Here is a 27198-nt window from a genome sequence, read left to right as displayed (position 1 = left end):
TTTACACAGAAGTATTTCAAAATTTATTTAAAAGTGTGTTCAAAAGAATATAAAAGATTTATTTTTTATCTTTTTCTCAAGTTTGTACCCTGGATTAAGTAGAGCTTAAAATCCAAAAAAATGCCCAAGATTCCCCAAACCTGATATGAGAATTACGTAAGAGTTAGCTACTCAGAGAGATAAGCCTGTAGCACCCGTATAGCTCTTATCCACCTGAAAGCAGCAAATGATTCCCTCCTTTTTCATCTTACTAACATGGCTGTAATTATACTTCCAATAAGATGTGAAACCAATGAGAAAAACAGTGCAACATTTCACTGGAAGTAGAAATTAAGTATGAGCTCAGCAATCAGCTCCTGCAAGCATGTGTAAATAATGACAGGGGAAAACGGGTCATTCCCACGTGTTCAGCTGAGTGAGTGGGCAGTTGAAGTCAAGGTGAAAACAGTAAGGATAAACAAAGCAGCATGAAGGAAAAGCATTGAGTGATGTTCTTCAAGGTCCGTTGACAAAGGACAGATGTAAGTAAATATTTCTCATACATCCTGGAAGCAAAAGAAAACAAAAATTAGTACAAGCAGCAAAACAAAATTCAAAACCTTTTAAAGTCCAATCTGAAGCTCCTTCAAAGAATACTCTTACTATATTGAGTTTAATGCCTATTTTTTAATGATTTAATGTCCCAGTGACATGTTTTAATTTTCAAGTCCCATTGCATTGGATTCACAAAATAGTCTCTGTCAACAATGTAATGGCTGGTTGAATGACAGCTCATCAGCTGTGTTCTTAGAGATAGGCTAACATAGGTCACAAATAATAGTGTTCGCAAATATTGTCACCCACCTCCATAGTTACAGCAAGGACAGGACAAGCACAGTGTGAAGCAGAACAATTTAAATGGAAATGTATGGAGTAGAATGGCGCCATATTATACAGCAGAAAGCTGACTTCTAAGGCGACCTTGAGTTAGGGAGATGGACTAAATGAGTTCCTTCTGCCCCCTACCATGTGCAAACGATCAAGAATTCTCCATCAGGCCACCAGAATGCTGGGGCCAAGTTAGACTTGGCATTCAGACTATTGCTGTTCTAAGATTCTGGGAAACTAAAATCTCAGGTTGCCTCATAGGTCATGTCAAATGCTCAAATGCCCTTGAAGACATAGGATTTAGGGTTCCACAGCATTTCAAAGGGTCTCACCTACTGACATCAAAGAGAATTTGAAGTGATTCTTTCAACACCCTACCCTACGTACATCATGAAAAGTCGAGGGGTCGAGAAAACCAAAATTTTTTTAAATGTAACAGCAATTTTAAATTGTCAAAGAAAAAAATACATATATATAAAGCAATATGAGAAGAATGTGACTTAAATGTTAAAGATTTAAAGATAAAGATGAATCTCATTTGTCTACCCAAAATATACTTATTAAAGGCCTGCTACTTAAGTGCTTATATGATGTTTCAAAAATCAAGTTTTTCTCTCTTTGGCTTTCATTATTGTTTTGTCATATTTTCTGCCTTCTTCCTTTTCTTCTTTTTGAGCCTTTTACTGATTCCAGTATTTCCTCCAAGCCCTATCTGTGAGCTCCTCTCGATCATTCCCAGGGTAGCTCAGGTGTCAGCAACCAACTTCTAAATAAATGACACAGTCTAAACACCTCTGTATACTAACGTTTTGTCCACTTATTTACAAAATCTTCATATATGACTTCTTTCTTTTGTACGGTGTCCTTTGATGAACAGATGTTTCATTTTAATGCATATTTATCATTAGTTTTTGGTTTATACCTGGGGTCTTACAAAATCCTCAATTTTGTAGTCTATTCTAAAATCTAAAAATTCTTCATTTCTACTTATAAGCCTTAATCCACCTGGAATTAACTGGTTACAATGCCATGTGGGTTCTCAATTTGTCCCGCCAGCAATTTGTTAAAGAGTTCATCTTCCCCCAATAATGTGCTCTGCCTTCTGTCATACATCAGAATTCCAGAAATGGCTGGGTCCACCTGGGCCAATTCCAGACCATATAAATATTTAACTAAGTCCCCGTACATATTTCTTTATCTTTAGGAGTGAATTGGCTATTCTTGGTTCTTTGCTTTGATTAGGATTTAATGAAATCTATAGATAATTTGAGAGCTCATTCCTATTTCTACCCATTAAACAAGGTATAACTTCTTCATTTGTTCCTTAGGGTCTTTCTATAAAAAATTTATATATATTTTTAAAGGTTATGTGCATTTTTGGTTTTATCTTTTTATTAAATTTTTTGTTTATTCACAATGTATAAAAATGAAGTGAGTTTTTACATATTGATCCTGCATCTACCAACATTGTTGGCTCCTCGTTTATTCTAATAACTTAAATATCAATGCCTTCAGATTTTCTGAGTAAATGATTGTATCATCTATTAATTATGTTTCTTTTCCTTCCAACCTTTATATATGATTTAAAGGAAATGCTTTTGATGTATTTTTATTATAGAATTTCGATCAGTTTATTAGCTAAAGAAATGTCCTTTCTCTTCCTCCTTTGTTAGCAATTTTTACCACAAATGAGTATTGAAATTTATCAAGTTGTTTCTTTTTCCTGTATCTATTGAGATGATCATATGGTATTTTTCCTATAATTTATGAGATAAACCATCTCAGTTTTTTTTGTTTTTTAATTTGTGATAAATCTGTCAAAATTTGTGATATTTTCAATCTGTTTATGAGTGAGCTTACATACATATATGTTTTTCTGTATAGTGTTTGTGTAATTTTAATTCAAGTTATATTCACTTGCTTAATCCTTTGAGAGAATATTTTCTCTTTTTTCATTTATCTGGAAAACTTTCTAGACATTTGAAATTATCTGTTCCTTCAACATTTCATACAACTTTTCTGCAATATGTCTAGGTCTGGTTTTTATTTTATGAAAAGACAGTGACAAATTAATTTAGATAGTGTTTACATCATTTTGAATTCTCACCAACAGTGTGTGAATGAACCTTTATCCCCACAGCTTTGCCAACAGAGTATATTGCCAAACTTTTGTTCTTTTGCCAAAATAATAGATGAGAAATGGTATTTTGATTTAATTCCTAATTCGAATTCCTTTTATTGTGATGAGTTCATTGAGTGCTTTAATTCCAAAGATTAAATTTCTTTATTCCTAGAAGTTCTATTTTGTTCTTTTTTCAAATCTTTTTGTTTGTCTTTGTCTCTTGTTTTCCCTTATTGTCTCAAATCCAAAATTTGGTCCATTGAATGTTTTATACATAGCTATTTTCAATTTGGTATCTAAGCATTTTGGTATATCAAATCATTTGGTCCTAAATCTTTGTTGTTTGGCCAACCTTCAATCACAGCCACCTGTTTCCTTGTGCCTGTGCTAAGTTCCAATTACTGTTTTATGCTTGGGATAGATCAGTGAGCAAAACAATCAAAGGACCCTGATTGACACAATACGGAACATGCATTATCACAGGGAGAGACTGAGAGTAAACAGTCAACAATACCTATAAGCAAATAATATTAGAAAGATGTAAGAAATTGCAGAGTGCCAGAGAAAAGGAAGTGGAGGTTGGAAAACGTATGGCTAGAGCCAGGGATGAGGGCACAGGTGGCAGCATTAAATAAATGGCCAAGGAAACCTCAATGGGGTGGAATTCTACAAAATGCTTGGAGAATAAATCATATGGAGAAAGGTACAGAAGGAGCAGCCAGTGCAAAGGCCTTAAGGTGAAAGCATCCAGGTCCTTAAGTTTTCAAAGAGAAGCAAGAAAACTAGCATGGCTGAGAGGAATAAGAAGGGCAGTGGCAGGAGAGCACCAGCGGGGTAAAGTGGGGTCTAGATCAGGTAGCACCCCGTAGGTGACTATATGGACTTTGGCTTTCACTCCATTGGATTTAGAGAGTCATGGGAGCCACTGAGGGATTTTAAGCAGGAAAGTGACAGGATCTGGCTTCTGTTCCAAAGGGATCACTCTTATATTGAGAATAGGTTCTAAGTGGCTAAGTGTGGAAGCAATGAAACCATCTTGGAGACTTTTTCGAGAATCTAGATAAACATAATGGAGGTTAGAAGCAGGGTAATAGTAGTGGAAGTGGTGAAAAGCTACTGGATTGTATATATTTTGAAGGAAAAGAAAAAAAAGATCTGTTGATGGATCAGTTATGAGATGTGAGATGGGTTGTACCATTATATAAACAGCAAAGAGTGCAGATGGAACCTTTGGGTAGAGCAGATCAAAGGTTTCCTTAGTAGGACAATCACGTCCTACCAAGTTTTAGACATGTGAAGGTTGAAATGTCCATTAGACATACAAGTAGAGATGTTGTGTGGACAAATCGATAATGCAAGTCTGGAGTCAAGGAAGAGGTAGAGGCTGGAATTAGAAATGTGAGAGTATTAAGGGGAGCCTGGGTGGCTCATTCGGCTAAGTGTCTGACTTCAGCCTAGGTCATAATCTCGTGGTTCTCGAGTTCAAGCCCTGGGTCAGGCTCTGTGCTGACAGCTCAGAGCCTGGAGCCTGCTTCAGATTCTGTGTCTCCTGCTCTCTCTGCTCCTCCCCTGCTCATGTGCTTGCTCTCTCTCTCAAAAATAAACATTAAAAAGTTAAAAAAAAAAAAAAAAGAAACACGGGAGTAATAAGCACAAAAATTGTATTTAACGTAATGATAACCAATAAGGCCACCAAGGTATTAAGTGAACATAAAATTCAGAAGGCGGTCCAAGGTGGATCTCTGAGGTGCTCCAATGGTGAGAGGACAAGATGCAGGGGATTCAGCAAAGGAGAATGAAAAGGAGTAGCCACTGAGGTTGGTGGAAACTCAGGACAGACTAGTGCCCCAGAAGCCAAGTAAACAGTTTCAGAGAGGAGGGAATGACTCGCCATGACAAATGATGCTGGTGCATCAAAAGACGAAGATTGAAAAATAACCACCGGACTCTGTAATGTGGACATTGTAAGTGACCATGACAAGAGCATTATGGTTGGATGGATAAGGTCTAAATTCTGATTTAAATAAGTGTAAGCGAAATGGGAACAAAGAAATTAGAAAAGCTGAAGGACAGATACCTCTTGGAGTTCTGCTTGAAAGAGGAACAAAGAAATAGAACAGTAGCAAGAGGGAGGGGGATATCAATATAATTTATATCTCTATTTTATGCTGATGGGAATTTTCTAGTTGAGATGAATATTTGATGATTCAGAAGAGAGGGGAGTGTCATTAGAGCAAAGTCCCTCAGTAGGTGGAGGAGTAAGAATCTGGTCTCCAAGGAAAAACAGGCATATAGGTAAGGATGTCTATAGGGAGGTGGAGTCGGGAGCCTGAAGAAACTCTCATCTTTGTCACAGCTTCCTTCAAGTAAGGGAAGAGCTGATAACCACTTTGGACTTGGTTCTGATTGTCCTACTAAGGAAACTTTAATAGCCTTCACTCCTATCATGAGAAAATGGTGTTCCTTTCTTTTTACCCATGAAGAATCTAAGCAGAGATTCATAGCTCACTTCCTTAAGGCCTACCAATGGTCGGTGGTGAACCAGATTCCCAAATTCTCATTCCCTTAACAGCAGTCCATGTGGTATTCATTTACTCTCTCCCATTATCCTCCCCTCAATCCCAGGTATTTTTCTAAGTAGTTTCTAAATTTTGAGAGTTGGTAGGTAGAGGAGAGAACGTGCAGAGAGTTCCCAAGTCCTGTCCAAAATCAAACTTCCAGTCGTGTTTCACGACATACAAATTCCACGAATTTGGATAACGTCTCAAACTCACTCACAATGCCCCATTTTCCACATGACTCCTACTCACATATTCTTACAAGGAAGTCAATAATTTGTAAATTGTAATTCATGATGGAAAGATACTGTGTTTTGATTCTTTTCTTGTTCTTCCATCTTGTCCCTATTCTCAATGCCACAGTGATACACGTGGGCACGCGTTATGGAAAGACATGCCCAGTGTATACACTGAAGAGAACTGTTAGATCTATCCATCAATTTTAACTACTAAACACCTTTCAAGAAAACATCCATAAGATTTCCAACAGATTGTCTTCTCAAAAATTATCTTTTGTCCATCAAATATTTATTAAAGGGTGATCTCTAGAGTTTCCGGGCCAGCAAACACTTGTTTTCTTGTATTTTACCAGTTTAAAGATCTCTACCTGTTCCATTTCTTTTAGTAGATACATATGTACTTGGCTTAAATTAAATTATAAAACCCACTATAGTTAGTTTTGATTCTGTACGCGTTGCAAACCCCGCAATCATACATTCAGAAGATCTGGTGTGGGTTCGATGATATATTGTGCACACAAAACACATTAAACACATATTACAACACAGTTGCAATGATTTCTTCACAGAAATCCAGAAAGACATTTCATTTTCAGAAAGTGCCTTTTGCTGTAGGGTTTTTTAAAAATCATTTTGTAGTGAAAAATTAAATACTGGTTTCTTTGATGTGGTCGTTTCACCGAAAGACTATATTACTAGAGAATGCTTACTATTTTTATAACCATATTGCACTTAAAGTCTTCTTGAAAATTGTTTTTTCATTTGTTTTTGTTGTAGGGTCTGGGAAAGGGGTGATAAAAAAAAATCCTTACAGTCCAGGCAATTACCCTGAGAGCAAAGGGCAGGTGTCATTTTTTATTGTGATTGGCCAGAGCTGAAACCTGGACTTTCTCCTTCTCTCTAGAAACTATTGTGGAATTTACAGTAATCACCCTGGCTGACTGCCCATCACACAGCTGAACAGCACACCAAAAAAATAATATCTTGGGAGAAGGCCCAACATATTTTTAAAATTTTCATTGTTTTTACTTTTCAAAGATTTTTTTTTTAAGAGACAAGAAAAAACTCACCCAGCTGTTACCACTATTCGTATTCCAATGGCCTCCAAAGTGCTCGAAGCCACCTGGTTGACTTTTGCCTTGGAGTCGGTCCAGAAAAGCATTATTTACCCTTTAAAACAATGAAAAATGTGTGTAAGTGGAAAGCGTGCTACAGGGCTGAGAGATTTTTGAGAACCTACAGTGCTGTATGAACTGACCGTGGGGATTGCTTTCCCCTACCCCCACCGCTTAGAAGAAATCTACAGAAACTTCTTCTCACATTAACCATATGACAATATGACAGGCTGTTAATAGCCATCGGCTGGAGCTGGTGCCAGATGTGGGCAGAGGGGGAACAGTTCTGAACTTTAGAGCTTCATTCCCTCATCTTCTACCAGTTCAACAAGAGCTTTGTTCCCGAGCAACTGTCTCCTCGCGGGCCATGCCAGGTGTGAGCTCCGGAGGCTGAAGGAAGACGGAACCTTCAGCAAGACCTAAAACGTGAAGGGGAGCCCGAAGTAGCTCTGTGGCATTGCTGCTGCAACACAGATGTCCCTCCCGTATGCCCTGTACCCCACTGTCAGTCTCGCTAAAGTAAATCCTGTAAGTGAAGAGTAGGAGGAAAATGGGAAGAGAGTATAAGAAAGGGGAAATATCAGAAGAGGGAAACTCAACCTTTCAAAAGAAAGAATGGGCAGAGCTTTCCCTCGTGTTTGGTGATGCTTGCAGCAACTGATTTCAAAAATTAAATTTAACACATAGGAGTTGACACCTTAAGGAAAGGCAAGAAAATGATTATCATAAAGGTCAGAATACAACCGATGGTTGTATTCTACTTCTAGAGCTGGCTACTTAGAGGCTCCCCCTATAATTAATCCATGGACTTTCCTGTGTGTTACATATTACAACTTTTGAATTAAAAAATGTAAATTAGGGGCGCCTGGGTGGCTCAGTCGGTTAAGCATCCAGCTCTTGGTTTTGGCTAAGGTCATGATCTCATGATTCATGAGTTCGGACCCCACATTGGGTTCTGTGCTGGCCGCATGGAGCCTGCTTGGGATTCTCCCTCCCTCTCTCTTCCCTCCCCCACTCATACTGTGTCTATCTCAAAATAAACAAACAAACTTAAAAAAAAAAGTAAATTAAAGGCAACACCATGCTCTCAGTTGCCCATGTATTGTTGAGTCAGGGACGTGGAAGCTGAAGAAACAATGCTGTAATAGGTACCCTATGATGTCAACTGATTCTTAAGGAATAGCATCATTAAGACCATAAGCTTCTTGGCAGAAACAGGTCTGGCGCACCTGGGCGGCTCAGTCAGTTGAGCACCCGACTTCAGCTCAAGTCATGATCTCGCAGTTCGTAAGTTCAAGCCCCATATCCGGCTCACTGCTGTCAGCCTGTCAGTGCAGACCCAGCTTCAGATCCTCTGTCTCTCTCTCTGCCCCTTCCCCACTTGTGCTGTCCCCAAAATAATAAAATATTTTAAAAGAAAAGAAACACAGTGCCTGATGCATACCAGCAGATCAGTATATGTTTATGGAAGGAAGGATAGGCAGGCCCCATTCACAGCCTCCTTTTCAGTCATGAAGATTAACAGAAAGTAGTCATGGTAGGTGGCTATAAGTCAATGACTGGGGAATTTGGGAACCTTGAGGATAATGACTGCTGGGTGGCAAAGCCAGAGGCTGGGTTTGTTTTGTGCCTAGCTAAAATGTTCAGTGCTAGCTAAAACGCCAACTGCATGTTGACCCAGAATGCTCTCTCTGGCTTACTGGGTTGCTATTTTCTCAACAACTTCAAGACCTATCAGGTGGTAGTCCCATCTTAGCTGCTAGAAAGGTTTTTCTTTTTTCCTCTCTCACCATAAAGTATACCCAAGTGCCATATTCTAGTCAGCCTGGTTCACTGAAGAGTATGATATTTATGTCCCCTTTTCTAGACTTCTCAGCATGCAGATTGAACAGTATGTTACTGAGCTAGAGACCTGAATATTAAGAGAAATACGACCGTTAAAAGTAGATCTACCCCCTATGATCAGTAATTGTGCTACTGGGTATTCACCCAAGGAATACAAAAACACTAATTCAAAGGGAAACATGAACCCCTATGTTTATTGAAGTATTATCTACAATAGCCAAACTATGGAAGCAGCCCAAGTGTCCATTGATAGATGAATGGACATACATACACACACAAGGGAATATTATTCAGCCATCAAAAAGAATGAAATCTTGCCATTTGCAACAACACGGATGGAGGTAGAGTTATAGTGCCAAGAGAAATAAATCAGAGAAAGACAAATACCATGTGATTTCACTCTTATGTGGAATTTAAGAAACAAAACAAGCAAAGGGAAAAAGAGAGACCGAGAGAGAGAGAGAGAGAGAGAGAGAGAGAGAGAGAGGAAAACCAAGGAACAAGCTCTTAACTATCATGAATAAACATGGTTACCACAGGGGAGGTGGGTAGGGTATGGATAAAATAGATGATAGAGATTAAAGAGTACACTTATCATGATGAAAAAGAAAAGAGAGAGAGAGAAAACTGATCCTCATCCTCCTTAACCACACAACCAAGGGTATTCTGGATTGCCCATGTGCCTGGGACTGTTTTCATCTAGTATTTTTGTCAGCGAAGATGGGCTTTCCTTCAACATCCCCCATCCACCCCACATCCAAACCACTAGAAGTTTTGTTGACTGTACCCGCTAAACGCATCCTGAATTCACCCATTTCTTTACATGGCCATCATTCTAGTCCAAATCATTATCCTCTCAGGCCTTGCTTTTGCTTCCACTCCCACCCTCTATAATTTGGTCTCCACACAACCACCTGCCTAAATTATAAAAGAGATCATGCCTTCCCTTTGCTTAAAACCCTCCTGTGATTTCCCATTAGTCTTAGAATAAAATCACTGGCTTCCAAAACCTTGTACTTCCTGGCTCCCACCAACCTCATTTCACCGTATTCTCTTCCTCACCATCTATAATCCAATCATGAAAGATTCAAACTCCAAAGTCACTCCCACTTTAGGGCCTTTGCATTTTCTCCCATACCAGATGACAGGGGACATCTAAGTGTATACTTTGGACCCCAATCTCTATGTGATGGTCTCTTGTCCTTTCATGTTACCTCTTCATGGAGGAACTATGACCTCCCATCTCTCCCTTAATCTCACCCCGGATGTGTTCCTCACGGTACATATCATTGTCTGAAATACCACTGCTATCAACCTGTTGACTTCTATTTCTCGTCTCCAGATTGTAATTTCCATGCAGTCAGGGATGTTCTCTGCTATTTTACGCCTGTTCCCAGTGCCTAGAACAAAGCCTTCACACAGTGTGCCTTGATACGTAAAAGGTGAATACATGAATCATGCAGGTGCGTGGTCCCCACATCTGTCTGCTTCTGTGACTGCAGTTGCATCGTGAAACCCCCAAAGGTGGTGAGTACCGGCTGAAGAACAGCCCGTCGTCCACTGCTCTCAGTTTGCTCACACACTGGGAGGACTGATGGCTTGTCATGTATGCAAGTGGTATGATTCACTTCTGAGCACCAGTTACTAAGAGGACATCACTTACTAAAGAAATTGAATTCTCAGTAGGAATCAAGAAAAACAAACAAAAGAAAAAGTACCTGTTTATATAGTTTTGTTTACTAGCGTTAGAAAGTGCATGCCCTTTACTGCAGTACTCTGGATTTTCTTCTAAGGGTTAATATCGACAAAAACTGGGGCACCTGGGTGGCTCAGTCAGTTAAGCGCCTGACTTCGGCTTAGGTCATGATCTCACGGTTCGTGAGTTCGAGCCCCGCGTCAGGCTCTGTGCTGCCAGCTCAGGGCCTGAAGCCTGCTTTGAATTCTGTCTCTCCCTCTCTCTCTGCTCCTCCCCTGCTCACACTCTCTCTCTCAAAAGTGAATAAAGATTTAAAAAATATATATATGGATAAAAACTACTTAAGGATGGTTCAAGTTTCAATAAATTGATTCAATTCACTCCAGTTTGCAGCTCATGGCCCAGATCCTTTCAAGTCCTTGACCCTCATGCTCTGTCTTTTCTTTCTGAGGTTTCAACTTTCTTCTCTTACTCAAAAAGTTATGATGGGTCAGGTCAGGTGCAGCCAAGCTCAGTCAGTATTGGATACACTGAAAAACTTGTGAGGAATACCATAAACTTTCTCTTATAAAACTCACCTCTAAACAGTAGAAAGCACATTGTCTTTTTGACTCCAATAAAATTATGTCCCTGGAGAAAATCTAACTTACGTCACACACACACACACACACACACACACACACACACACACACACAGTTGGTGTTGCTGCCCTCAGCAGAAATGGTCACAGCATTTTATTCGTTATAAGACTACCAAATGAGTATTTTCATATAATATGGGAAAGCTCACTATAAACTCTAAAGCCCAATACAAACATACACTGTCTTCAAAAACTGATTGAGAACATAAAATATGTGTGTAAAACCTTGATCAGTTATCTCAAAACTGGTTACTGAGTTTATTGCCCAGAGAGATTTCCTATTAAATTTGTATCTATATTTAACTAGAATCCATAAAAAGAGAAAATAAAGTATAGAAAATAAATAGTCCCCCCCCAATACTTACATATGCAGCAGTATGGAAATACACTTAAAGAATGAGGGCCAAGTTTCTTATAACAAGAAAGTAATCCTTTCCACCTCTGATCAAATAACTTGCATTTTTATTGGAGGCCCATTGAAGATGAATTTCTTAGCAACAGGGCCTATTAATGTGACATATCACACTATCTTTAAGATGTTTAAAGCTTTACAATCCAATCAGTCCTCAGAAATAAAGAGAAATAAGGGGGGGGGGAGAAATAAAGAGAAATAACTGGCTACCACTAACAAGCGGTGTTAAAGAAATACACTATTAAGTTTTAAATTTTTTTAACGTTTATTTCTTTATTATTGAGAGACAGAGAGAAACAGAGCATGAGCATGGGAGGCGCGCAGAAAGGAGGAGACCCAGAATCCGAAGCAGGCTCCAGGCTCTGAGCTGTCAGCACAGAGCCCGACACAGGGCTCAAGCTCACAAACCGTGAGATCATGACCTGAGCCGAAGTCGGATGCTTAACCGACTGAGCCACCCAGGCGCCCCTATTTAGTTTTTTTAATAGAAAGAATTTTAAACAGAAAATGAGAAAAACCAATAAGAGACTAAGCTAGTTTATAACCTACTTTATTAAAATAAAAACAAAAACAAAGGTAGCAGTAACCGTTACCCCTTACCTAACAAAATAGCCTAACCAGTGTCTCAGAGTTTTGATGTTTTCTTTTAATTGGAAAAAAACATATAAATTCACATTTGACATTTTAAAACTATTTTGACTGGATTATGGAAACACAATAATAATCCAGTCAAAAGAATATGAGTACCCATCCATAGTTCACAGCTCCAGCAGAATCGGGAGCTTCCGTGAACACTTTTTAAAGTCTCAATTACAAAATGAAAGCACCACAATTTAAAACCACACATTAGCAACAGTGGGAAGGTTAAACCTGTAAGTGAAAGCACTCGGTTTTAGAAAAAGAATTTGCTCCTTTAGATCTTGAGAGCCTCTACATTAAATACTTCCGAGATCTTCAACCACACTGCAATAAACTAGGATAACCCAAGTGCCCCCAGGAGAATCCTAGAATAAGGATAGATATGACAGGTATCTATCATAACAGTATACCAATGTGAGTCAGTATACCAGGCCAGTATCAGTATGATATTTTACTGGGTGTTAGGAATAAGACAGAGAGTACTTGAATTTTGCTTAGTGGTTCTATTTTAAGCTATTTTCCCCAATATGTTAGTCAATATAAGATAGTTCTTGTCTGAGCTTTCGTATGAGTATCTCAGCATCTGGATGAGTTCAATTATTCTAAAATGGTCTACAAACAGTAAAGGATCATCTCAAATTAAATGCTTTGTTCCCTGGGAGGCAAATTAAGTATAACCCAAATAAATAGCTTAAGAGCATGATTCTGTTTTCTAGTGTGAATTTATGCCACCTATCCAGAAAAACTGGATTGTGTGTGTGTGTGTGTGTGTGTGTGTGTGTGTGTGCGCGCGCGCCCACGCGTGTAACAGTGGGCATCCTCATATACATATAATACCCCAATAATATAAAGATTAAAAAGGTAATACAGGTTCTAAAACACATTCAATATAACTATAGTGATGTCTTAAAACAACTGCAGAAACTTTATAAGTAATTGTTTTTACCAAAGATGCTAATTTTATTAGCCATTTATACCTCTTGTGTTCAGCCCGGTGGGTTTTGGTTCTCTCTTCCTCCTGTTGCTGCCGGTTAAATTCCAGTAATTCACTCTAAGAACAATAAAAGTTTTAAAATATGGCTTTCGAGTAACATGGTTGTACAGAAGATACCCAAATCAATTACATATTTAACCTTAGCTGGTATAATATTTCATTTTTGAAACTTTTACTTAAGTACCATTTCCATGTGAATTTTCTTATATAACTAGGTAGCAAAAATGATTGTGCCTCAGTCAAACAATAGCTCTGTGAGTGTAAAATCGTAAGATTAAAAAGCCAGTGTGCATGCTCAAGATATTAGACTAATAGGTGCAACATACACAGAGGAAAATGCAATGTGAGTCAAACTCACCTGTGTTTTACAAAGAAAAATCAAATTAGTTCTTGAAGAAATGCCACACAGTACTATTTCCGGGTATTTCTCTAGCATTTCTTTCCCCCCAGATTTATAGTAACTTGCAAATAAATGTTGGACTCAATTTTGTAGTACAATTCCATTGGTAAAACATCCTTCATCCTGGAAAATAACCAACTTACCGATTATTGACTCGTTACTTCTAATACCAGCAGAATTTAGGACTCCCTGGAGGGGTACTTTGCTTCAGGTAGGAGATCATGTTACTACAACTAGATCTCTGCTCCTGACATTCCAATTATTCTCTTAGAAGAGGCAACTTCCAAACTTTGTTACTCTGTTTCTGATATTAAACCAAAGAACTAGGTGCCAGGATTTCTCCAGTACTCAACTGCCTTCCTTGAGGCAGACTGATTTTTAACCTCTTCTCAAAAACAGAAAAAGGCAAAGGGAAGAGAGTTATCAGGACCGTGTCATAAATTAATGCCTGAGTCAGAGAATTTTCTGGTAGAGAAAATACTGACACGTCTTGATAAAAACATACCAACACATGTATTTTTAACCCTAAAACTTCCTTAATTAAAAGTATAAAGTAAATCCAAAGTCCAGACTGACATTTTGTATTTTTTTTAACTTTATTCAAAGGCCTTCTGACATGCTATAGTCCTCAAAATAAAGAGACTGGTTTTATATACTGTGATATTCCACATATATTACTTGTCAATCCATAAAGCACACTATTTAATTCTAATTCCTATCTAGCACCATCAACAAGGGAAAAAGGGTTTTCTAAATAACTGAATAATATTCACTTAACTATTCTACAGGCATTTATGCAAGCCTTGTGCTAGAGATTCACTTTTCTACAATGGCATGAAGTCATTTATTTCATTTTATTTTTTGTCACTATAATACATGTACCTAGTTTTAAAAGTCTACCAAGCAACGTGCTAGTTATTAATACTACCAAGGCTTATACAAAAATAAAAGGGGGCACATGGGTGGCTCAGTCAGATAAGCGACCCACTAATTTTGACTCAGGTCATGATCTCACAGTTCTTGAGTTCAAGCCCCGCATTGGGAGCTGCACTGGCAGCCCAGAGCCTGCTTAGGATTCTCTCTCTCCCCTGCTGTCTCTGCCACTCCCCCACACACCCTGTCTCTGTCTCTCTTAAAATAAATAAATAAACTTAAAAAAAAAAAGAAGAAGCTCCTGTCCTCCCCATCAACCACAGAATCACTTTCTTTCTTTCTTTCTTTCTTTCTTTCTTTCTTTCTTTCTTTCTTTCTTTCTTAACATTTATTTATTTTTGAGAGACAGAGTGAGGCAGAGTGTGAGTGCAGGAGGGGCAGAGGGAGGTGGCGCACAGAATCTGAAGCAGGCTCCAGGCTCTGAGCTGTCAGCACAGAGTCCGATGTGGGGCTCAAACCCACAGACCATGAGACTGTGATCTGAGCCGGAGTCAGACGCTAAACCAACTGAGCCACCCCGGCGCCCCTCCCACAGAATCACTTTCAATTCCTGTGTGTCGTTTCACCTCTCAATTGCCTCCTTCCTAATAGCATGCAAAGTCTTCTATGTCTTAACTTTTAAAAAACATATTATCTTTTGACTTCCTGCTATGGGAGAAGATTTATGTCTCCATTACTACCCCCATCCCAGTCCCAACTTCCCCTCCCAAGTACATCACCTTCCTCAACCCTCATCTTTACCACGTTTTCCAACATTCACTGTGGCAAGGGAGGGGTTCCTGGGGTCCTACAGGTCCTCATTTAGACTTCCAATTCATCATCATCTTTTCAACCCCAGCTCTGGACGCACCAGGTGCCTCCAATTCCAGAATGGCACTGGGACTGCTTCAACTGGCACCTCACTACATCTTGCAAATGAGTTTTGGCTTTTTCTGCTCTACTTTTCAGCTCCCGAAATTCTGCCGATTTCTTTTCTTTGCTGCAATTGCTGGCCTGTTTGTTTTTTTTTGTTTTTTTTTTTTTTTTTTGCTCTTCCTGGCTTTAATTTTTTTTTTCCTTTATCATCTTTTCAATGGGATTTGGGGAGAGGGGGACTGGAGGTAAGCAAATGAAAAGTTTTTCAAGGAACAATGCTTAACCAGGACTTAACATTTTCAAACAAAAATGTTACCAGAATTCTGTTATTTGTTCCTTACAGTAATTCCCAAAGGTAGGCAGAAAAATAAGGTATTATCTGATGAGTGAATGAATTGAGTGCATATTATGCTCGTTTTACAGATGAGGGAACAAGATCAGAAACTCCGTTTAACTTATCAAGAGCTAAATGGCTCATTAGTAGCAAAAGAAAGACTAAAGTTTAGGCTTTTTTTGTATCTAGTGTCTCTTGCAAGATGCATCCAAAACAGGCAGTTAAGATTAAGGATAACTCGTCAGTAGTTCATCACACTCAAGTATAAACGCCACATCCAGAAATATAGCACCCACTGACACTCAAAAGTTCTAACAGAGCATATCCAGCCTAAATCAAAATCCCTCTTGCCAAAGGATGCCAACTCTTCTCACATGCATTTCTCCAACAAGCAACTTCTGATATCCAGCCCATCCTAAGTTTAATAGCATGAATTCTGAACAAATTAAATTCTCATCAGCTCGAAACATGAGACAAAAACTATACAAGGCATATATTCTGAGTATATGTGAATACTATTATGCATTGCTTTAAAATATTTTTTCAGCCTTGGCAAAATGATTCTGAAATTCATCTGGAAAAAAGCTAATAGGCAATCATACCATGAAGAACAGAAAAGAAAGGAGAGAGATCAGCTTCGCCAAATATGAAAACATATCATGAAACTGCGGCAATTAAAACAATCTGACTGAGGCCAGAAACCCGTGGAAATGTAGTTTACCATAAAGTTGTATGCTAAATGCATGCAGGAGAGCCAATTCAACGAATGACAAGGAACTAGCCAACTGTTGTGAGAAAAATTAAAACTAGATTTTTAAAATATCAAAATAAATTTTATAGAGGTCTAACACTTGAACTTAGAAGGTGGAGCCACAGGAGTCTTTAAAGGAGACAGAGGTAAATTTATTTATAAATGTGGAACAAGGAAGTTTCTGAAATCATCAAGGAAAATTATTGATAAATGTGGTTGCATAAACACTTCAAAGCTGCCACTGGGAAAAATTCCATAAACAAAATTAGAAAACAAAAAATTTTTATAACCCATATAGGCTAATTCAATTATTCTTTCATTCACTCAACAACACCTGAATGCTTATCATGAGCCAGGTGTGGATCTATGTGATGGGATACAATAATGAACAAGACAGATGAGATCCATGATTAAGAGTTTCTACTCTAGAAAAAGAGAAACCCACAAACAAGTGGGAAATATATACAGTTGTAATCCTATGCAGAGGATTAAACACACTGAGGTGAGACTCAGTTACAATTTTAGATCAAGGCTCAAGAAAGGTCTGAGGAGGTTGATAAGACTTCATCTAAACTAATGAGAAAAAACAAAAACAAAAACAAAAAACAACCAAACAGAAAAAGAACCAAAGGATGGGAAGAGAATATTCACAAATAAAGTACAGATTGCTTATAAATTCAAAATGGTCCTCATCTTCACACACAATCCAAGAAATATCGGAACAAGGAGAGAAAAATTTTCTATCATACTGGCAAAAACTAGAAAAGATTGACAGGGAATCAAGTACACTCAAGCACTTTGGTGGTACATCTAAATTAGTGAAAACCAATTTAGTTTTTGAAGGACAATTTCGCAACAACAATCAACATGGAAAACATGCACATCCTTTGCAGAACTGTTCAAAGATATACGTACAGGGATAGTCACAGTTGTATTACTGAAACAGTAAAAGTTCAAGAGAAAGTCTCTGCCCATTAATAAGGAACTGGACCAGAAAGTTAAACCATCTACATAATGGAATACTATGCAGGAGATACAAAGAATAAGACAGATGGGAGAGAAGGAGAGGTACCTATGGAGGGATCTCTAAGATACATTAATAAAAGGTTCAGAGAACAAACTGATGGCTGCCAGAGTGGAGGGGTTTGGGGTTGGGCAAAATGGGTGAAGGCTCCCGGTTATGGAATGAACAAGTCATGGGAATAAAAAGTACAACATAAAAATACAGTCAATGATATTTTTTAAAAATTTTTTAATGTTTATTTATTATTGAGAGACAGAGAGAGACAGAGCATGAGCAGGGGAGGGGCAGAGAGAGAGGGAGACACAGAATCCAAAGCAGGCTCCGGGCTCCGAGTTGTCAGCACAGAGCCCGACGCAGGGCTTGAACTCACACGCCGCGAGATCATGACCTGAGCCGAAGTCGGACGCTTAACCAACTGAGACACCCAGGCGCCCCCAGTCAATGATATTTTAATAGTGATGTACTGGGACAGAGGGTAGCCACACTTGTAATGTATAACATACAACATTATAAACTTATCAATTTACTAAGTTGTGCACCTAAAACTAATGTAACATTGTGTGTCAAGTACTCAAAATTTTTTATGGGACAAATAAGTAAAATAAATAGAAAAAAAGGTAGGTTCAGAGCACTTTTCTTGGGACTGTTCCACGTAAATAGAAAAGATATACATATATCATTTCAACTTTTATCTATAGATGTGTATCATATTTAAAACAATTTTATAAAAAAAAACATACACCAAAATGTTAACTGTGATTATCGCTGGGGAGAGAAGCGTGGAGTGCATGGGCAGGGTAGGAAGCTTTAACATCGTATATAATTTTTGCTTTCTGACTTTTAATCCATGTGCATATATTACTTTCTCATACCAACCACAGAGGTTTATCTGTGTGGGAGACCATTTCCGGTTCTGTAGGTTTTCCTCTATTTAAAAATCCTAATGAGGGCCACCTGAGCAGTTCAGTCAGTTGAGTCCAACTTTGGCTCAGGTCATGATCTCGTGGTTTGTGGGTTTGAGCCCCACATCGGGCTGTGCACTCCTTGGCATTCTCTCTTCTCTCTCTCTCTCTCTGCCCTTCCCGCAGCTCTCTCCCTAAAAATAAACAAACGAACTTTAAAAAGAATCCTCATCAATTCATACAGTTTTTAATACATGAAGGTGCAAAAAAGGAAAAACACTACATTACGAAGCCAAGAACTGCCAGGCAGGAAGAAAAGAGGACGACGGGAAGAGAGTGACGTGCATCATCCTATGACAGAGCAAGGCCAGGGAGAGGAGAAAACCCAGAGCAGGCGGGAAACCAGGGCAGAGCTGATGAGGCATCACCACGCAAGAACATTGCTCCAGATGGCAGCGGGGAGGCTCTGGCGTCACCGCACTCAGGGTTATTATTCTATATCTAGCAAAGCGTATTTACTAGGAAGAGGCTGGTTCTCCTTTGGTACCACGAAGGATAATTTCGACTAATTCATTTGTTCTGCTGAATTGACAGCCACTGCAGATGCATCTGCATGCCTTATAAACACATCCTTGGTTCATTTACTGGCTTCTCATACAGAAGTGCAATATCTAGTTGGACAGATACAAATAAGTGGTTCTTGTTCCAAGGGCTGAGCTTTGGACCTTAAGGAAATCAAAATGCTTTAAGCAGGAGGAATGTGACACACGGCATCTGAGACGCTGTCAAGTCCTGTCCCGCTCCACACCGATTTGCTAAGCAGCGAGCATTTTCCAGACACCCAGATTCATGCTGAAGGTACAGATGCAAACAGACACAGCTCCACCCCGAAGGAAGCCAAAGTGCAGTGAGGGAGACAGACCCAGAAGCAATGATGAGACACAGCCCAAAGAAATGTAGTACTGAACACCAGTTCAAGCAATAGGGCGTGGGGCTACAAAGGAAGGGATGCCGAGAAACAAGGAGTAAATGGTGCTGGGTGTGGCTCAACAATGCAAGCATGTCGTGAAGACTCCCAGAGGAAAGAGACCATGTCTCCCCACGCTTCCCACGTCTCCCTACGTTAACAGAGCTCCATGTTAAGAGGGCACTAAAGAAATAGGATAAATAAAATACCATTTTGGAGATGCTAACAGCAGAATCTGCTGTGAACATTGGCCAAAGTGGTGGGAGGAAATGCAGACAACACAGCCATCCATGCCTCTCCCTTTGCTCACGCTTCCGGGGTGTGTGTTGGGCCGGGGGGGGGGGGGGTTGCTCTCGCCAGAGGATGGGCTACGGGGCTGGGGAGCTCCAAGGATCAGTGCCGGGGCCCAAGCTAACAGCAATAAGTAGAGGGCTCACCAATTCCTGCCAGAGGTTGTAGAAATCACTTCTCTGTGGTCCATTGAACCAAAGGGTCAACCACACAACAGCTAGGTGTGTGCAAGTTGAACGCTGGAGAAACCTGATGAGGCCAGAAGGACAGGGATACTCCAGAGAAAGGGTCTCGTGCAGTAACTGAAGACGAAGATAGGGTCATTTTGAAATCATGTCTGAATCCCAGTGAGGCGCGTTCCGACATGGTTCAGCTTGACCGCTTTATGTAAACATTGAAGTGCCATCGCCTGGCCAGGACAAACTTTTCCCAGGAGAGGATGTTCTCTCAACTCAAGAGGAAGAGGACAGTGGAAGCAGGAGAGGTGATGTCATGAATGTTAAAGAACCCCTTCCTGTGAACGTTTTTTAATAGAAGAGAGAGAGCTCCAGGGGGAGGGGGCAGTTCAGAGAACTCCTGCTTTTGGGGCCCCCCACGGGAATACCTTTGCCCAGAAGGGCAAAGATGGCCTTCACTGGGGAACAAAGTGGAAACTACTTCAAGAAATTAAGAGGAGATAACCAAATCAGAGGAAGTAAATATTAATGGGTAAAGTAGGGGAGTCAAAAAATAGCAATAATGTGCATTCCCCTTTTACTAATTATTGTTAGTGCTAGCATTTTAATCTAAAGACATATGGACTTCCAGCTACTAATAATCATTGAATCACACAGCTCTCTCTCAGCCCAGAAATATTGCCTGTCAACTTTCTTCTTTTAAAAAAAATATTTCTCATAAAAGTTACTTGTTCGTTGTAGAAAGCGTAGAAAGTACAGAAGCGATAAAGCCAGACATAATAATCACTCATAAAATCTCTCTACTGATAACACGTCAGTGTATTTCCTTCATCTCTTGATTTATACACACAGATCATAACTTCCTATCAGCACCCCAGGTCACATTATCACGTGCTTATCACGTGCCAGGCATTAAGATAAACTTTCTACAAGCTTTCTCTCCGCTGACCCTAGAAACAGTATCACGGGGCAAATAACTCTCATACATAATAAAGCTTAGGGGGATGAAATAATATGCACAAAGTACAAGAAGAAGAGGCAGCCTTCAAAATTCACCCAGAGTCTATTTTTAATAAAACTTATTTGTTTCATTTTTATATGGGTGATCACGTTCCCATGTCATTAAAACACAGCAGTTGCGGGAGGGGAAGGAAAAAAAAAAGAGGTTAGAGTGGGAGAGAGCCAAAGCATAAGAGACTCTTAAACACTGAGAACAGGGGCGCCTGGGTGGCTCAGTCGGTTAAGCGGCCGACTTCGGCTCAGGTCATGATCTCATGGTCTGTGAGTTCGAGCCCCGCGTCGGGCTCTGTGCTGACAGCTCAGAGCCTGGAGCCTGTTTCAGATTCTGTGTCTCCCTCTCTCTGACCCTCCCCCGTTCATGCTCTGTCTCTCTCCGTCTCAAAAATAAATAAACGTTAAAAAAAAATTAAAAAAAAAACAACTGAGAACAAACTGAGGGTTGATGGGGGGGTGGGAGGGAGAGGAGGGAGGGTGATGAGTATTGAGGAGGGCACCTGCTGGGATGAGCACTGGGTGTTGTATGGAAACCAATTTGACAATAAATTTCATATATTGAAAAAAAAATTTTTTTTATTTAAAAAAATTAAAAAAAAAAAACCACAGCAGTTGCGCCGTGGTATTCCGAACGTCAAAATCCTCAAATCCTCTCTTACCTCTTGAACAAATGGTTTCAAACTTTCCAGTAATATCATTTTAAAAATAAACAACACTGTATGTACACCTTGTGTTCATCTCTGACCTCTGATTATTTCCACACAACAAACTTACACCTTTTATACCTAATACTTTCACATTTAGGAAACTATAATTTGATATTGTCAAAGAGCCCTTCAGTTCACCTCTTATGCACAGCAGTACAAGGGAGTTTCAGATATTTTTAAACAGCTAATACCTTAAGCTCTCCTTGCCCCAGCACACACACAAATTATTATCCATATTCTGTAAAGCTTCTTGTTTAGTCTTGTGATTATTCTCACGGTTGAAATGTAGAAACAGTCTTTTCAAACCACCTCATTCCCCTGAAAATTTTATTGGAGTTGCACTAACCTCACAAATTAACTTGAACAGAACTACAGTTATGACAATATTGAATTTTACCACTCGGAACCATCACCCATCTCTATATTATTCAAACTGACATGATCGTAGGAAAGTCCTGGGGTTTTTTCCTGGCTTACTCACTTTTTTTTTGGAAGGGAGGGAATGGTTACATGGTTGCTTTTTGATAAGGACTTTTTATTCTATTATATTTTCTAATTAATGTTTGCTGCTATTTGAGAAAGTTGTTGATTCCTCTATTTTATAACCAATTCTTTGATTTCATTTGTTCTAATCATTTTTCAGTAGACTCTCTTAGGCTGTACAGGCAAATTGCTCTCACCCAAAAATAAGAACTTATTTCCAATAATTAGAAAAGGTCCGTTTTGTATTTTTGCCTTATCAAGTTAGCTAAAACAATTCCCAAACTTTGTTCCACACTATGTTAAGAGTTTTCAGCTTTAAAAAAATTTTTTTCCATCAAATAACTTTAACCCATGAAGCACTAGGTTAGAATTTCCAGAACAATACTGGTTGGTAGTAGGTGTTGCAGATATCCTGATACTGTTTAGTGCTCTAATATTTCACCATTGAATTAATGTTGGTTATTGGTTTGGAAAACTATATGTATGTTAACACAATCTTTTAAATATCTAGTTCATGATAATTGTTTTTTTGTTGTTAATTAGTAGTAAAGATTAAAATTTATCAACGCTTTTTGTTGTTGTTGTTGCTAAAATCCAATGGATTTTCTTTCATAACCTACCCTACTGGAGGGAAAAGATATAAAAAGTTATAACATATAGCTAGTCATCTTTATGTTCTTAGAATAAACTTTACTTTGCCTTGGTAAATTATCTAAGAGGAAAAAATATCATTAACTAAAGTTTGCTTTCAAATGTTAATTTCTACAAGTTTCCATGTTTGTGCTCCCTTTATCAGGCTGTGACATATAGAGATTCAAGTTCAATATTAATTCTACATTAATCTCTTTCCTTGCTCAAAAACCATTTGTAAAGCATAGGAAAAAAACCTGTTCCTTGAAAATTCCAATGAACTTGCCTGTAAAATTTTCCAAGTTTAGCTTGTTGAGGGAGAGTAATTCTCATAAATCTTTACAAATCACATGCATTTGCAATTGTCTTTATGTATTTTAACTCTGAGTCATTTTAGAGTTTTATATGTTCCTATAAAATCTTTTACTTAATCCACATATTCAAATTATTAGCATAGCATTATCTCTAGTAATATAAGCTTAATCTTTTCCAAATGTACGGTCCTGGCTCCTCATTTCTAATGTTGCGTATTTGCATTTTTACTCATCTCTTCTTGATTGGACTTGCCATAGATTTGTTCATTTTGTGACCTTATCAAAAAACAAACTGTTGGATTTTTATAACAGCTGTTTCTTGAAGTTGTTATGAATTTATGTTTCTTATCTTAATTACGTCCTTCAGTGTCGTTTATTGTTCGTGTTCTAAATTCTTAGATTGGGTGCTTAATTCATTTCTTTTTTAGTACCGATTGGATTTAAAAGTTATGATTTTTCCTTTCTGAGTACAACATCTCAAAATACAACTTTGCAAGCACGCCCCATAAAATGCTCTCATGATTTTTTGATATATTCTACAATAATTTTCTCTGCCACCCAATTATTTCAGTGTTTTCTTACTTTTTGGCTTGTTTGTACTTTCCAAATGGCTACATAGAAGTCAATAAACATGCAGAATAGGTACGTGCAACTGGCCTATCAGAAGTTTAAGTTCCTGAATGGTAGGAAGGAGGCAGGATAACTTACACAGGGAAACAAGTGTGTAGGATAAACGGGACTGAGTTAGCTGTGCTTCTGAAAGAGCTGCAGGAGGGAATACTGAGGGGTCATTAAGAGGATGAGTTGGAGAAGTACAGTGAGAGCAGCTGGGAACTGGGCCCTTTCTCCTCCCACACTTGCAGTACACAGGAGACAGCACGGACATGGCCCACTGGCTAACCAGTGAATAGAGGAGGGGTGTCCAGGCTCAGAGAAACGGGATGACGTCCCTGATGCCTACGGACTACAGGAGGAAAAGAGGCTACTCCTCCCAGAAGCTGAGCTCCCACATACCCCACTTGACAGCACGCCCAAAGAAAGAAGATAACCAAGAATCGTACATTTAAGAAAGAAAACCACAGGAGATAAAACTTAAAATGGAAAGGAAAAGAGTACAGCTAAAACAGTAAATCCAAAACTTTAATGTTGGTGTAATTACCCTCAATGAAGAGACTAGAAAGAATATGGCGCTGTTAAAACATAACATGGTCATGAACAAATCAGCAATCTTGGTAAAGAAACAAATTCAATACATGTGCCAAATAAGCAGAATGGAAACTTATGAAATAAATTAGTGAGCTGGATGATCTAATCAAAGATTTCTCCCAGAACACAATGAAAAAGTCCAAATGGACAGAAAGTATCAGGAAAACAATTAAGAGACATAACGAACAGATTTCCAAAATCCATTTGATACACATCCCAATAATAAAGAACAGAGACGATATAGTAGAATAAACATAAGAGAAATTTCCCTAAAGTGAGATATACATTTTGAAATTAAATGGGTCAAAGGTCATACAAGATTAAAAATAAAAACACTGAGGTGGAGGGGCCAAGACAGCAGAACAGCACGGAAGGTTTTTTTTTGCGTCTCTCATCCCTGAAATACAGCCAGATCAACACTAAACCATCCTGCACACCTAGAAAACTGATTTGAGGATAAACACAACAATCCGCACAACCCGAACCACAGAACTCTACAGGTACCAGAAGCATGGAGAGGTGAACCAGGGGAGACAGCTGCAGAGGGCAGGGACCTGTTTTTGCTTGCAGAGAGAGGACAGAGAGAGGGGAGAGCATGGAAAGCACCCCCCTCGCCACCCCCCGCCCCTCGCCCGAAAGCAGCTAGAGAGAAAAGAAAGAATACACAAGGGACTGGAAAAAAAAAGGGAGAAAGGAGAAAGGAGAGAGTTTAAATCCCATTAAGACTCTATAAACAGGGAGTGCAGAGTCTGAAACTCTGCAGCTCGATACTGGTGGTGCTCTGGTGGGAAGGGCAAATCTCCAGGAGCAGAGAGCCAGGTCCGAGGGGTCCTCAGGCAACACGGGCAGAGGCAGTTGCCCTGCTGGGAGGGTATCTCGTAGAGGCTATTCAGCATCCCCACAGGCAAAGGTCCCAGTGAACCCCAGAGAACAGCCACATTACCTGGAGATGGAACAAGGACATTAAGGGGGAAACCTGGCACGAGATGTATGTTGAGATTTTCCATAACCCCCGAAACGCCGCTGCTACATGATCGTGGAACTTTTTCTTGAGTGGCCTAGCACCCAGCCACAGTCTCTGGACATCAGCAGCGCGGTCTCCCAAATGTTCCTGGGGGTTGGCTGGTACTCGGCTATTGCTTAGTGAGACCCTCCCATAGAGGGACTGAGCAGGTCAAAGCCACAGTCCCTCAGAGGTGAGGGGTTGGGAAACTCAGCCGCAGCTGAGATAAAACTTAGGAGGGAAGTGCCGCCTGGCAGCCTAACAGATTGGTCACAGACAGTGTAGAAGCGGGGAGTGGATGGAAGCCAGAGACAAAAGAGCATGATTGCTGGTTGGGGAGAGCAAAGAGTTCTAATACTAGAGACTGGGTAGCTGGGTGATGCCATTTTTCCCTCTCCCACACGTGCGCATACACATCTTACAGGTGCCACAACAATCCACCCCAGTAAGCTGAGCAGCACCACCTAGTGGAGAATGGAGCCATTACACTAAGCCCTGCCCAACTTGGCCAACCTTGCTCTTCAGGAACAACACAAGTCTCTCCACCCTGCTTAGTTTATGGACTACAAAGTGCTTCATAGTTCGACTTCTAGGGGAAATTGATGTAATTTCAAATGTACTTCAGTTTGTTTGCTGGTCCGTCTATTCAATTTTTTTTTTCTTTTCTTTTCTTATACTTGAATACAGAAAGAGGAAAAATTTATTTTTTATTCCCATTTCTACTAAAAATATTTTTCTTTAATTTTTTTTCCACTAAATGTTTTCCTTTTTTGTAAATATTTCAAATTCTACTTTTATACTGCCACAATTTCATTTTATTCTATTACACTGTATTCATTTTTTCAAATTTTCAAACACTTTCCTTTTTTTTTCTTTTCTTATCTTTCCCTTTATTCTCTAATCTATCAAGCTCCTTTCAACAACCAGACCATAACACACCTAAGATCAAGCATCCTTTATTTGATTTATTTTGTGTTGTTTTTAATTTTTTAATTTTAAATTTTTTTTACCTTATTAATTCCTTTTCTTCCTTCAAAATGACAAAATGAAGGAATTCACTCCAAAAAAAAGAACAGGAAGAAGCAACGACAGCCAAGGACTTAATCAACACAGATACAAGCAAGATGTCTGAACCAGAATTTAGAATCACAATAATAAGAATACTAGCTGGGGTTGAAAACAGATTAGAATCCCTTTCTGTGGAGATAAAAGAAGTAAAAGCTAATCAGGATGAAATAAAACATGCTATAACTGAGCTGCAATCTCCATGGATGCTGCAGCGGCAAGGATGGATAAGGCAGAGCAGCGAATCAGTGATATAGAGGACAAACTCATGGAGAACAATAAAGCAGAAAAAAAGAGGGAGACTAAGGCAAAACAGCAAGATTTCAGAATTAGAGAAATCAGTGACGTTAAAAAGGAACAACATCAGAATCATAGGAGCCCCAGAAAATGAAGAGAGAGAAAAAGGGGTAGAAGGGTTATGAGGGAAAATCATAGAGGAAAACTTTCCTAACCTGGGGAAAGACACAGACATCAAAATCCAGGAAGCACAGAGGATTCCCATTAGATCCAACAAAAACCAAACATCAAAAAGGCATATCACTGCCGAATTCACAAAATACTCAGTCAAGGAAAGAATCATGAGAGCAGCAAGGGAAAAACAGTCTTTAACCTACAAGGGAAGACACATCGGGTTCAGAGCAGGCCTATCCACAGAAACCTGGCAGGCCAGAAAGGAGTGGCAGGATATACTCAATGTGCTGAATCAGAAACATATGCAGCCAAGAATTCTTTACCCAGCAAGACTATCATTCAAAATAGAGGGGGAGATTAAAAGTTTCCCAGACAAACAAAAATTAAAGGAGTTCGTAACCACTAAACCAGCCCTGCAAGAGATTTTAAGGGGGACTCTCTGAAGGGAGAAAAGACTGGGGGGGGGGGGGCGGGGTGGGGAGCAACAAAGACTAGAAAGGACCAGAGACCACCACCAGAAACTCCAACTCTACAGGCAACATAATGGCAATAAATTCATATCTTTCAGTACTCACTCTAAATGTCAATGGACTAAATGTTCCAA

The 27198-nt window shown here is 39.3% G+C and overlaps 1 protein-coding gene across 4 annotated transcripts in view; it reads right to left on the bottom strand.

Annotated features, from left to right (window-relative positions):
* The window catches only part of EPSTI1 (epithelial stromal interaction 1), a 96909-nt gene continuing 69711 nt past the window's right edge, over positions 1 to 27198 (bottom strand). For 3 of the 4 annotated variants that reach the window (XM_027064907.2, XM_027064908.2, XM_027064906.2), the window contains 3 exons: positions 13112 to 13185; positions 6857 to 6956; positions 1 to 545 (listed from right to left, as the gene is read on the bottom strand). In XM_027064907.2, the coding sequence (XP_026920708.2) occupies positions 537 to 545; positions 6857 to 6956; positions 13112 to 13185 (183 nt within the window). In that variant the 3' untranslated portion in view covers positions 1 to 536. Of the gene's footprint in view, positions 546 to 6856; positions 6957 to 6981; positions 7321 to 13111; positions 13186 to 27198 lie in introns of those variants that run through there. The other variant, XM_053216007.1, reaches the window with a different exon arrangement.

This window comes from Acinonyx jubatus, chromosome A1 (assembly GCF_027475565.1).
Source record: "Acinonyx jubatus isolate Ajub_Pintada_27869175 chromosome A1, VMU_Ajub_asm_v1.0, whole genome shotgun sequence".
Classification (NCBI taxonomy): Eukaryota; Metazoa; Chordata; class Mammalia; order Carnivora; family Felidae; genus Acinonyx; species Acinonyx jubatus.
The sequence above is the reverse complement of the archived record's forward strand: the minus strand, read 5'-3'. Positions and strand labels throughout refer to the sequence as shown.